The sequence below is a fragment of the Eschrichtius robustus genome, chromosome 14 (genome assembly GCF_028021215.1).
Source record: "Eschrichtius robustus isolate mEscRob2 chromosome 14, mEscRob2.pri, whole genome shotgun sequence".
NCBI classification, from domain to species: domain Eukaryota; kingdom Metazoa; phylum Chordata; class Mammalia; order Artiodactyla; family Eschrichtiidae; genus Eschrichtius; species Eschrichtius robustus.
The window spans coordinates 18,253,577-18,267,452 of NC_090837.1; the positions used below are offsets into that span (position 1 = coordinate 18,253,577).

The 13,876-nt window shown below is 49.7% G+C and overlaps 1 protein-coding gene across 1 annotated transcript in view; it reads right to left on the minus strand.

Moving 5' to 3' along the window:
* SGSM1 (small G protein signaling modulator 1) overlaps positions 1-13,876 on the minus strand; it is an 80,015-nt gene that overhangs the window by 30,922 nt on the left and 35,217 nt on the right. Inside the window, exons 9-12 of the mRNA XM_068562590.1 lie at positions 12,138-12,262; positions 7,428-7,495; positions 6,163-6,326; positions 5,843-5,975 (exon numbers count right to left, since the gene is read on the minus strand). Coding sequence (XP_068418691.1) covers positions 5,843-5,975; positions 6,163-6,326; positions 7,428-7,495; positions 12,138-12,262 — 490 coding nt within the window. The remainder of the gene's footprint in view (positions 1-5,842; positions 5,976-6,162; positions 6,327-7,427; positions 7,496-12,137; positions 12,263-13,876) is intronic.

Below are 13,876 nucleotides of genomic sequence, written 5' to 3' on the forward strand. Positions count from 1 at the left end.
CCTGTTTTCTTTCCCAGCTCCGTGGAAAACGCAGCATTTGCAATGCTGCAGAACAAACACACCGGTAACCCAGGCATTAGAATTTCTACAGTTCATTTCCTGGCCTCTCGGTGCAAAAAAGTTGTTTTCTCTAGGACAGGGCTTGGTAAATATTTTCTGTAAAGGGCCAGGTAGAAAATATTTTAGGGTTTGCAAGCCACTATCATAACCACTTGACTCTGCTGTTGTAATGCAAAAGCAGCCAAAAACGAAAGGCAAACAAACGAACATGGGTATGTTCTAATGAAACTTCATTTGTGGACACTATAATGTGAATTTCATATCATTTTCACATGTCACAAAATATCATTCTTCTTTTGATTTTTTTTCGATTATTTAAAAATGTAAACACCATTCTTAGTTCATGAGCTATACAGAATGAGACTGGATATGGCTTGTGGGCCATAGTCTGCCAAACCCTGCTCTAGGAAATTAAGAGGGGTACTCATTTGCCCCATGAGCCATGCCTCCTCAAGGATGACTGGTAATACCTGGCCTCTTCCCTTGGGCTCTAAGGGGAGGGGGAGCTGTGGATCCGGCCCCCCGAGTCACCACAGATCCGCAGCTGACAGCGTCTGCCCCCAGGCACTGACAGAATAGAAAGCTGCCTACAGAATGAGGTTCTTGAGGCCACCAAAAGTGGCTTGTCGCCCTACTCCTCCCCATAGACTCACCAATGAGCTGGACAAGAAAGACCAGTAAGCCCCTGTAAAATGTTCTAGAAAAAGTCCCAGTTCTCAGCCAATCTCAGGGAAGCACCGCTCAGTTTCACAGAGATGTGGCAAGCGTGCCTCCACCCCCAGCCTCTCACACCCTGCAGACATCATCAGTGGATCCCTCTGCTACAGAACCCGCAACACTCCAAGCTGCGTCCTGCAGCACGGAGGTAGGACAGTGTGAGGGCATCAATATTTCTCATGCCTCCACCTCCCCCGGGACCAAGACTCAAATGACAACATGGCAGAGGTGGCTGGCACCCAGCCCCAGGGGTGGGGGGAGCCCAGACATTACTGGGGGGCTGCGGCTTCTGGCTTGATGTGGGGAGGGTGGTGTCCCATTTGGTTTGCGCCCACCGACTGCCCCTGGCCACCACTAACGCGGACAGTCCCGCAGGAACCACCATCCAGGCAGGGCCCACGGAGACAGGGGAAGTGCCGCCCATGGCACTGGAAGCAACTTAAGAGACAAGATAAAAAGCCCCTGGTGAGATGTAAGGTCTGCAGTTGCCGGAACACTGAAAAGGCGAGAAGAACCAATTCCCTGGGGCTTGAAACCCTCCCCTGTCCTGCTCCACTTAGTTCCCATGGATTGTATTTGATCGGAGGAAGAAAGAATGCTGTTACCTATAAAGTGCCTACTATGTGCTGGGTGTACATCCCCTACTACACGCAGGGGATTGCCTTATCCCTAACGACCCTGTAAGGGATGCATTTTTTCCCCCTATTTTGCAGAAGAGAAAACTGAGGCTCAGAATGGTGACACAACTTACTCAAAGCCTCACCAGCTAGTCACTGGCCCAGCTGGTCTTTTTGACTAAAGTCCCCCCTTCTCTTCCCACTAAGAAGAGCTGTCACTTCCCGAGCTCAAGTCCTATCATTATCCCCTTTTACAGATTAGAAGACTGAGGCACAGAGAGTTCAAGCAGCATGCCCAAGACTACTCAGCTAGTAAGTGGTGGAGCCGGGATTTCAACCTAGAGGATCAGACCCCGAGATCCTATTCATACTCTCTCAGCTGTTTTCCTACTGGCTGTTGTCTCTCCAAACCATCCTTGCCCTAGACCAGCGGTTCTCAACTGGGGTGATGTTGGCCTCCCAAGGGACACTTGGAGATGTCTGGAAACATTTTGCCATGACTTGGGAGTTAGCTGGATGTTACTAGCATCTAGTGGGTAGGGGATACTGCTCAACATCCTATATAAGACTCCTCCCTCCTCCACCCACAAACAATTATTCAACCCAAAATGTCAACAGTGCCAAGGCTGAGAAACCCTGCACTGGGCAGGTGCTGTCCAATACAAATCCAATGTGAGGTACAAGCATAATTTAAAATTTCCTAGTAGCCACACTAAAAGGGTAAGAAGAAACAGATGAAATCAATCAGCAATATGTGCTGTTTAACCCAATAAACTCCAAATGTTATCTTTTTTTGTTTTTTTTGGTCGCACGGCGTGGCACGTGGGATCTTAGTTCCCCGACCAGGGTTGACCAGGGATTGAACCCGCACCCCCTGCAGTGGAAGTGCAGAGTCTTAACCACTGGACCGCCAGGGAAGTCCCACCAAATGTTATCATTTTCACACAGAATCAATATAAAATTATTAATGAGATATTTTACATTTTTTTTCTTGGTACAAAATCTTCAAAATCCAGTGTGCATTGTACACTTACAATTTGGACTAGCCCCATTTCAAGTGCTCAGGACCATATGCGGCTCACGCCTCCCATACCAGACAGTACAGAGACCGTCTTGGCGACAGAGGGGTCTGGAAATGCCCTTCTCTGACTGTGAACCCACCTAAATGCTTGAGAACTTGTCTTTGCCTCCTCTGTGCACAAGAAGCAGGCACAGAACCAGGTGGTGGAGACAGGGGTGAGAAGACACGGAAAGGGAGTTTAGAACCATCTGTGGCCACATCTTCCCTCCCACAGGGGGAAACTCTTCTCTCTTATTATTTAAGGCAGGCATCTGTATACTTTTTCTGCAAAAGGCCAGACAGTAAATATTTTTGGCTTTGTGGGCCATGTAGTCTCCGCCCCAACTATTCAACTCTGCAGCTGTGGCTTTTCAAGCAGCCACAGACCATACGTAAATGGATGGGTGTGGCCGTGTTCCAATAAAACTTTATTTACAAAAACAAGCAGTGGGCTGAATTTGGCCCACAAGAAGGGGTTTGCTCATTTCAGATTTAGGCACTTCTTCAGAAAGGACTTTACAGGTCTTACAGATGAAAATCATAACGTGATTGTTTTGTAAACTCTGCGAGGCTCAGGGTCCTGAGAAAATCAACCAAGGATGGGCGTCACCATTTCCATGTGGGCTGAACCTGGCCTTGAGGATGAAGGGAGTGAAACCACAATGCCCTCCCCCACCCTCCCATCAAAACAATCTGCATGGAGTGGACGTAAGAAGCACAAGCTCTGGAGCCAGACCACGTGGGTTCAAATGCCAGCCATGCCAAGGATTAGCTGGGCAACCCTGTACCAGTTTTTTAATCTTTCTGTGCCTCAGTTTCCTCCTTTGAACAAGGGGGGATGGTGATGACAATGGTACCTGCCTGGGAGGGCTGTGGTGAGCATTAAGTGAATTAAGACATGGAGAGAGCACAGAAGTGGGCTCGGCACACAGTGGCACTTAGCACATGAGACCCACCATTGCTCACAGGGCATCTGTCGTATTAGGTGTGTGATGTATCATTGAGCTGACTTCTAGGAATATGATCCCAGGTGGGGACGACTGTTATCCCAATTCTACAGATGAGGAAATGAGGCCTGGAGAGGGCCAGTCACTTGGCCACATTGCTGTGGCAGACTTGAAAGTAGTAATGTGTTCTTTTCTCTAAACCAGCAGTTCTCACCCGGGGGCAATTTGGCCCCCAGAGGACACTTGGCAGCGTCTGGAGACGTTCTGGTTGTCACAATGTGGTGCTGGTGGTGGGGGCAGATTTACTGCTTGGCACCTAGTGAGTGGAGACCAGGGATGCTGCTCAACATCCTACAGTGCATAGGACAGCCCCCAACCACAAAGGATTATTCCACCCGAAATGTCAGTGGTGCTAAGGTCGAGAAGCCCTGTTCTAAATACACTGTCTTGGTTGGGGTTTCCTTGAAGGCAGACAAGGATTCAAGTGCAAGTTGGGAGATGTTCCCAAGAAGCACAGGTAGGGGAGAAGTGAAAGGACACAGGAGGGGAAGGGCGAAGAGGGTAACGAGCTGGTCACCGCATCAGTTACCATCATGGGCAGCTGGCGCTTGATCTCGTGGGGGACCTCTAGGACATGTGCAGAACACACATTTCAGAGTGTTCTCACCTGAGGGGTGAGGGAGCTGGGGCATTTATACACCAGCTCCTACCGGGCATTGGCTGAGGGCTGCTCCAGGGAGGCACTGATTGTAATCCACCCCACCCACCCACCAGGGCAGAAGGAACCCTGGTGGCTGGAGAAACCCTTAGGCAAAGAGACACTAAGGCTGGCAGCTGGCAGTGGAGCTGCCTGCACAGAGGGTGTGGGTGGGTGCAGCTAGCATCTGTTTCCCTGGCACATGCAGGGCCACGACAGGCTAACGTGGATATTCCCCAGACAAGTAAGACATTCAGCACCCAGCCTGGCTGCCAGCAAGAGACTACAAATTGTTTGTTGGATGAGGCCCTGTGGAGAGAGCTGCCTGGGAAGGCAGCCACAGGGCACTGGCCCCTCTGATAAATCAGCTCTCGGGGTCGGGGGGGAGGGCGGTGCGTGCGCCATGTGAGCCGTGGTCCTGCAGAGAGGCTAGGAGGGCTTCAGACCCTGATACTGGGTGGCAACGGGTGTGGCAATACACTTCAGGACACTCCATGGCTCTTAAAGACACGGGAGCATGAGGCTTTGCTCCTAACTGAATACATGTGAAAACACAGGCTAACCCAAGCAACTTAAGACCTTACCACCAAGCCTGCCCACATCCCAGCTCTGACAGCAGTGGCTGTGAACTGGAGCATTAAGCAGCCTGGCACGATTAGTCCAACCTCGCCAGGGAGGGTGTCTGCTTTCAAAAGAGCCTCTCACTGCCCAGCGTGGTCACTTAAGCAAAGGGAATCTCAGAGCCATTATCCATCAAATGGGAACAGGGCTGCAGAGGGTTAAATGTTTAAAATAAGGTTTATAGAAAGAGCCTGTAACTTATTATTGATTTAACAGACATCCACACAGTGCTGAACAAATGCCAGGCCTCCTTCTGAGAACTTTTCAAATATTAATTCATTTAATCGTCACCACAGCCCTCTGGTAATGATGATCTTCATAGCAACAGTTTCCATTCACTAAGCATCTATTTCATGGCAGTCACCATGTAAACTGTAGGACGTATGTTATAATCTTGTGTGCCAGTGCCCAGGGCTTCCCTTCCCCTCTGCTGGCTTTTATTTATTTATTTGTTTGTTTGTTTTTATTTATGGCCGCGTTGCGCGGCTTGCTGGATCTTCGTTCCCCGACTAGGGATTGAACCCACGCCCTCAGCAGTGAAAATGCAGAGTCCTAACCACTGGACCACCAGGAAATTCCTCCCCTCTGCTGTCTTGACAACCATTTATTGAGGGCCTACTGTATGCGAGGCCTCATTCTATGGGCATTACATTGACCAGCTTATTATCTCATTGAATCCTTACAACAATATATTGAAGTAAAATAATAATAACAACATAATAGCATGTGAGTGTTCTTTCTGTGCCAAGTGCTTTATCTCATTTGATCCTCGCAAGAGTCCCATGAAATAGGTGCTATGAACATCCCCATTTTACAGATGAGGAAACCAAGGCACAGAGGGGTGAAGTGACTTGCCCAAGTTCAACCAGGATTCCAGAGCCCGTATCACTGCTGCTACCCCATGCCACCTTGTGCCCACGGACATCTTTATTAGCTAAGTAGAGAGTGCTTATTTGTTTTCATCTGGGGGAAAGCAAGGCTGCCAAGATCTCAGCTTCCTGATTCCTGGTCCCCCTGCTGGCCCCAGAATCCACATCTCTTGTCCTCTAGTTCCACTTGGCTGAAGTCAATTTCAGGACCAGCTAACAGGTGGATCCCTGGGCCCAGGGCCAGGGCAGCTTACCGAATTCGGACTGCATGCCAGGGTAGATGATCCTGAACACATAATCTGTGGCCTCCTCATCTTCCTTGTCTGAAGACGTGGACTCGGACGAACCCTGAGGGCTTCGCTTGCGCAGTTTGGGAAATACTTTGCCCTGAAAGAACACATCCCAGCGCATGGTCCCTGGGACTCACCTGTCTCCACAACCTGCACAGCCCGAGGGTCTCTGCGGGGCGTGCAAGAGCCCACGCAGCCACATAAGGGCCCGTGGGCAAGAACAGCCAGCCACTCCCCATGGCTGACACTACTCCAGCCTCCGTGGGGCTCCCACGATCACTCACCTTCCCCCGCTGAGACCAGAGTGGCGGGTCCAGCTGCCCGTGAGGGAGCAGCCCATTCTCCAGGCACGAGAGGAACTGCAGGAGGTGACCTCCCTTGGGGAAGCGGAAGGGCGGCCTCTGGATCCCATCCTGGCTGACCAACACCACTGTCCCACCGCTGTCCACTGCCACCGCGACCCGGCCAGAGGAGACCCAGCAGGAAGTCACTATGAGACATGGTGATGGGCCCCCTCCCAGGCATGCCCAGCCAGACCCAGCGGTCCTGCTCTAAGGCTCTGGGAAAGGTCTGGGCAGAAGGTCAGGGGCAGTTGTCACCTCCTCCGAGTCCCCCTCATCCCACCCACCAAGGTCATCAACTGGGGAACTACGGGACAAGGTCAGGAAGAAGGTGGTTGGCTTCCCTGCATTCACCCACCAAAGGAAAAAGATACCCCCAAACACCCTATGCCCCTCAAACACACTCTACAAATTGACCTGACCGATTTTTGTATGGAGGCTTTCAGACAGACCCATTTTCAGGGCAGTAATTGACTCTTGCTAGCATGTATTAAGCATTTACTGTATACATGCATAGCACGTTAAAGGCACTGTCTTATTGTAATACTCAAAAGAGCACTATGAGGCATATCTATTACTGCCTATTTTGCATATGATAAAACTGAGGCTCAGAGAGGTTATGTAACTTGCCCAAGGTCACACAGCTGGTGAGTGGCAGGACCTGGATCTGGACCCACGTCTGTCTCATTAAATAATTTAAATCACTGTGTTTTGTGTCTTGGTGAGGTACAGATTCCTTTCTTAATAAAGCAGGACGGCCCTCTGCTTGTTCAGAATATACCTTCCTTGAGCTATAAAGGAGAACTCTAGTTATAAATCTTTGATTTTCAGAACACTGACTTTGGAGGGACAAACCCAGACTGGGGAGCTTAGGAAGTATATCAATGTGCCATGCTGCTTCCTCACCTCTGAAATGGGAATGATGGAGCCCCTACCACTGGGTTGTTGCAACGATTAGATAACAAGCATGTGAATAGTGAGAACCGGGCCTGATACATGGGTTTAATGCTGAGCCCTTAACAAATGCCATTTGATCCTCACAGCAACCCCATGAATAGACGCTGTTATGGTTTCCATTTTACAGATGGGGAAACTGAGGCTCAGGGAGGTGAGGTCACTTGTCTGAGGTTGCACACGTAATAAGTGGGTGGGGCAGGCAGGGGATCCAGGAGGAACACCCCAGCCCCATGCTCGCCCTCAGTCCCTACCTTGCTGGTGGCAATGCAGGTAGACAATCTCCTCCAGGCGGATGGTCATGGCATAGTCCCAGTAGACGCTGGAAGGGGAGGGAGGGTCAGGCTTGCAGGATGTCTGCCCAACTCGCCGTGGGGAAGCCCAACCCATGGGCTCCTCCACCCTCCTCACCAGGACCACCTATCCCCAACATCCATGTCCCCGTCTTCCCAGACTCTATCTTCCCTTTTTCTGGTTCCAGTACCCCAATTTTCCAAGGAATCCCCCCTACACACACATTTCTTTAGCCCCAGTCCATGTGGCTAAGGCTGACCTCTCCTACCCTCCCCCACCTCGAGGACTCCAGGAATGGGCACCTGACCCTGGCTTGGCCACTCAGTATATGACACTGTTCCAGCCACTGTGACTGGTTCACGGATTGCCCCATGATGCAAGCAGAACCAATGAGACTCAATTATTGGATTTATGTTAGAAATCTCTGGGAAAGAGGTGCTCCTTTCTGCTAGGAGAGTAGTGGTAAGGATGATAGAACTCTGGAGATGTAGAGAGCCATGGCAAGAAAAAGCCTGCCTGTGAATGGAGTCAACAGTTGGGAAAGTAGAGCCAAGAGATGGAAAGAGTTCAGGTCCTCATCTGAATCCCTGGATCCAGCCATGCCTGAAGCCACTGACCCTGGATTTTTCAGTTCATGTGAGCCAATGATTAAGGCAGTCTGAGTTTGGTTTTCTGTCACCAGCATCTAAGATAAGAGTCTTGACCAACTCCAGGCCACCATGTGTCCATGTGGTTAGAACAGCCACTCAACAGCCTTAACTGCACAGGTCTCAGCAGGGTGACCTGAAGGCTTCCATGAACCTCATTTTCCTCCTCTATGAAACGGGGCTGATAATAATATCTACTGCATCGTGTTGCTGTGAGGATTAAATGGAATCACATATTTGAAGGGCTTAACACAGTGGTGATGCATGAAAAGGCACTTGGTGGACGGTCCCTGTGATGATTTACTTAAGGTTTTCCATTTCGAGCTCAATGCCTACTGCTGTCTTGAAACAGATTGCCCTTCCCCTCAGAACACAATGGACAGTGGGGGCCACAGGAGTGCACTGTTCAAGTTTCCTTCAGATCTTGCTGTGGGGAGCAGAGCTGACCAACAGCTTCAGAGGCCACCCCTGTGGATCCACCACCACATCTGTGCTAAGGTCATGCTTCGCTCGGGCTGCTCTTAGGCAGGACTGAGCACGTGGGGGTGACAGTGTAGGTCTATTCTTGTGGGCTCGGAGACTCCTCCAATGGTCAACTTTAGCCCAGGGATTCCCTACTGATCGGGCCAAATGTTCTTGGAACTGCACTGTGTCCGAGATTCTTCTTGACCAGTCTTCCTTCCTTTCCCCATCCCTTCCCAGTGATAAGACCAGCTTCTCGGTCTGCCTGCCTCCTCCTGCTCCTCACTTTTATTCTTTGCAGGTTCTTCCCCTATTACATCTCTTCTGCACATCTAATCCTGTCTTGGTGTCTGCTTCTTGGAGGACACAAACTAACGCAGGCGTCAAGGTCAGGCAGGGTTCAAATCCCACTTCTGCCACCTACATTGAGCCAGTCTTTCCCCGTCTCTGGGCCTCAGTTTCCTCTGGTGTGAAGCAAGGAAGTTGGAATATAAGCTCTCCGAGGGTCCTTCCTGCACTGGTCTATACCAGAATCAGTCTTGTCAGGATCCATGGAGTGAATGTCCTTGGACGATGGTCAAGTACACAAGCGTTTTTCCGAGTAGCAGCCTCTGCCGAGCCCCTCACAAGGTGAGTCTCAGTCAGGAGGTCCTTCCCAGGACTCCCACACCAGGCCCATCACACAGGGTTCCAATTGCCTGTTTTCTCCTCTGTCTCTCCAAGGGGTGCTGAACTCCTGGAGAGGGACTGGGCTTTTTGTTCACTTCTGCAAAATGCTTAGAGAATGTTCATAATGAATGGTAAATGCTGGATCCTGGAATGCCCAGGAAACACGGCAACTCTCCAATTACCACCAGACACCAGCAAGGAGGATCTCTGTGGCCACAGGTCCTTTGGATCCATCTAAATTAACACCAACAAACCCCATGACCGGGATGCCTTTCCAGCTGCCAGGCTTCCTGCTAAGGGCTTTATATGCATTTTCTTATTGACTCTTCCCTGTATGTCTCTTCAGAGGTTCCATTACCACATCCCCATTTTACAGATGAACAAACTGAGGCTCAGGGAGGTGAAGTTGATTATCCAAGGTCACTCAACTGGGAAGGAACAAGAGTTGAGTTTCTGTTTTCGTTTTATGTGTTCTAATGGCTTCTAGAGTAGAATTGCTGGGCCATATAGCAAGGGTATGTTATAAGAAACTTCCAAACTTGCTTGGAAAGCGGTTGGACCATCAGCGGTGTATGAGGGTTCCAGCTGTTCCACGTGGCAGGGCTGAGATTTGAGCCAAGTCTGGGCTGACTCCAGAGACCAAATATCCACCTTTCTGGTGGTATTTCCCCTTGAACATCAGGAAACCCAGCTGGGGAGTTATGATCCTGGTTGTGTAAGAGGGAAGTCTGGCTGGGAAAAGAGGAAAGAGATCCTGAACCTCCTCCTCCTTATCGTCATTGTCCCTTGATCCCCAGAGGGATGCTGCAGCCCCTGGGCTCCCCCCTTTCCCATGCTAACACGCACATTTCTGACCCCTGGCTGTTTTTATTCCAGTGAGCCTCAGTTCCAGGCAAGGATAACAAGGATAGATGGGGGTTCAGAGCCCAGGGCTGGGGAAGTTCCCAACCCCATTAGCAGTGACCTTCGAAGTGCAGATTCAGCTGGAACTAAATATTGAAGCACTTATGATGTGCCTGCCCGCAGAGGAAAAGCAGCAGCAGAGACAGGCAGAAACAGAGTCCCCGATGATTTGAGCTGGAGGGAAGATGCTTGGCAACCATTTGGCCCAATGCCTTTCCCAAAACATTAACATCAAAAGTTTCCCGCCCACACAATCCTGGGCTTAGGTCCAACCAACAAACAGGGTCCTTGTGTTGTTGAAAGCTTTGATGTTTGGTGGAAGACACGTCAATGTTTAGGAACCCCTGCAGACCCTTGGGGAACCCTTCATGTTTTGGAGAGCTCAACCTGTCCAACCCCCTCATTTGATAGGAGAGGGAAGCCGAGGCCCAGAAAGGGGGAGTGATGTACCCCAGGTCATCCAGTGAGGTGAGGACCGAGCAAGGACTTGGTCCCATCACATCCATTTATCCATTGCTTATTCGTTGTCTCCTCCAGTACAATGTAAATACAGTGTAAGCTCTGAAAAGATCGATTTTCCTCTCCTTTTACGCATCTGTTATCTCTCTTGGACCAAGCACAGTGTCTAGCACACGGTAGGTACTCAGTTAACATTTGATGAATGAATCCAGGTCCCCTGACTTCCCTGCTTTGCTTCACAATTATTTGATATCTAAAGGGTGAGACAGTCGGAACACAAGTAGGTACAGATTTATTATGATCTTGTAAATGCTAAGAAGGAGATTCAGGGCTCCGTGGGACCTGAACTCAGCTGGGAGGTCAGGGAAGGCCTGATATATAGAGGTTTCAGGTGAATAAGCTGATAGAAGGTTCAAGGGCAAGAGCATTTCCTCGGCTCCCACATGGCTCCTCCCAGAAGGTTTCGCCATCAGAAACTCAGGAGTCTGGCTGGAGCTGAATTACGTGGCCCAGCTGAGGACTGACGGCACCTCCCAATGACCGTCTCTGAGGACAGATGGTAACCCTTGCCCAGGAAGTGATCAGCTTAGAGAATGATATTAATCACACCAAAGCCTGGCGTTAATCGCACCGAGGCTTAACACTACACGGAATACAATGACAGTGCTCTGGTTACGGCCCTTGAAAAGAGTCCTTATTTTATATATATAAATATATATATTTATACTTACAAATACGTATATATATTTATAGATGAAATCCTATAATTTCATGATGTCTGTTTGCCACTGCAGGACAATATGAAAGGCAGAGGGGATGACGGGATGGCTGTTAGGGCTGCATCGTGGGTACTTGAGTTCTATTTTTATGTTAGAAATTCCTCATAATCAAAAGTTTTGAAGAAATCAAGAACATGTACAATAATAATAGAGCCCGATGTGGACTCAGAGCAGCAAAACCCATCATTCCTCCCCCAGCAGCAGCCAGGACTCCCCCAGCTGAAATCACCGGGCTGGCGGCACCTCTGCATGGCGGCCTCCCTGTGTTTTCCCTAAACTTTCCCTAATTGCGCTGGAACACAGGGGATCGCAGGCAGGGAATCCCTGGTCCCCGGGTCTCTCTGAAGTGTGACTCCAAGGCCTTTGCTGGGTCTTATAACTCGCAGGGTATTACAGGAGATACAGACCTGGACCAGATGCTCACAAACAACACCTCTGGCCTTCCTTTTGCATTGAGTGATGGGTAAGGTGGCAGGAGACCGGGGAGTAGTTGCCATTTGCGGGCTTACGAGATCTTTGTTACGATTTCTCTCTCCGGGTGGTGTTTGCTCAGGGCGCTGCCTAATACCTATATCCTAAGATTCTTCCAGTCAGTTCCCAGATCCTCCTGAGTTACCCACAAGGCCACAGCTGCAGGGAGCCTGGACCAAGTGGCCATAACAACCAGACGGAGCAGGGGCAGAGGCGGGGCACAAGGGACGGGGCACAAACATCCCTGCGCCGAGGGGAGGGGAGGCTCCCAGCACCCTACCTCTTCTCGTAGTCCAGGTCCCCCACAGACCCGTTCATCAGCTGGTTGGGCGTCCACTTCAAGGTCATGACGTCAGCTGTCTGGTGCAGGGACAGATACCCCGGCACAGCCTCCATGTCATCCCTCTGCAGAGACACCAGGACTCAGGCCTGACCACAGTGCTGGCATCACAGTGGACATGGGCCCTGGCCCATGTGACTCAAGGACACACAACCAGAACCAAGAGGTTGGCTCATTCCCCCCATGGCCATGTCCATTTGGAAGACCCGGAACCTCCCTCTAGGTGGCCGTGCTAAGCCAACCACCACGACGGGTTTGGTTCTATAGAGTCCAGCTGTGAAAGCCGCCCACCCAACCCTTTCATGTGGCTCAGGAGGGACATGTGGGGTCGAGGGGGATCTTTAGAACCAGGAAGGGGGCTCTGTCCTTTCAATAACACCCTTTCCAAAACAGAAGGCATGTATCTGCCATCACTGTGTCCAGTCTTAAGGGAGAAAGAGACGGCAGCTGAGTTCTGTTCCAGATATTACCCAGAAGCCCCTCCCCAAATACCCTCTCCATACTCCCCGCCCAGGAGCTCCATCCTCTGCCTTCCCAATATGCCTGCAGGGCTTCTCACCTGCTCTGCTCTATCCCAAGTGGGGTTTGGCGGAGGGGGCTGTCTCCAAGCCTCACACATAAGAAGCAGCCCTCCTCCCCCCAAATTCACCCCCACAACACGTGGAGACAGACAACTAACATTTACTGAGCACCGAGGGTGTACTGAGCATGGCTCCACTCCATAAATATCTCAACCACACATGCCAGCAACCCTGGGAGGAAGCATCCTTGCCGTATTTCATCGATTCTAAGATACACAATTGTTTTTCACATTTTAGTGCACCTGAAACGGGGATGCCTCTTATAATCAGCGGCATCTTAAACTGTGACACAGTTGTCCTTGCCCGATCTGGTGCAAACTCGGTCTCGGCTGTTTATATTGTTGTCCCTTCAATGATGCTTTGTGCTATCGTTGTTACTCCACATGTGGAGTACAGGTGTTTTTTTAAAATGTCTTTGAAAATATTAGACTGTGATCTGATTGGAAAAGTGGTTATGTATGCAGGAAGGCTGGGCACAGAGCAGTGGAGTGGAGTGTGATACTGGTGAAGCAGACACATCATTCACCCTGCAGGGATGACCACACTTCCAGACTTTCTTGCACAACAACCAAGTGCACACGCTTGCAGGAAAGGCTGTACCTCCTGTGCTCTTGATCAGAGGTGGGCAAGCTTTTTCTGTAAAGGGTCAGATAGGGAATAATTTTGGTTTTGTGAACAATACAGGTTCTGCTGCAACCACTCAACTCTGCCATGGTAGCGTGAAAGCAGCCATATACAATATATAAACTAATGGGCATGGCTGTGTTCCAATAAAACTTTATTTACAAAAACAGGTGGATATATATAATAATATATATGTATGTATGTATAACTGAACCACTTTGCTGTACACCTGAAGCAAACACAACATTGTAAATCAACTAAAGTTCAATAAAAATTGTAAAAAAAAAAAAAAAAAAAAAGAGTAATAAAGTATCAGGAAGAACATAAATGGTAAAAAAAAAACACAACAAAACAGCAGGTGGAGGGCTGCATTTGGCCCACACCCTGCAATTTGTTGACCCTTTCTCTTGATGGAACAAAAAATTATATTAGATAGAAAAATAAGGGCAGTGATGACTGTGACTCAAAAAGTGA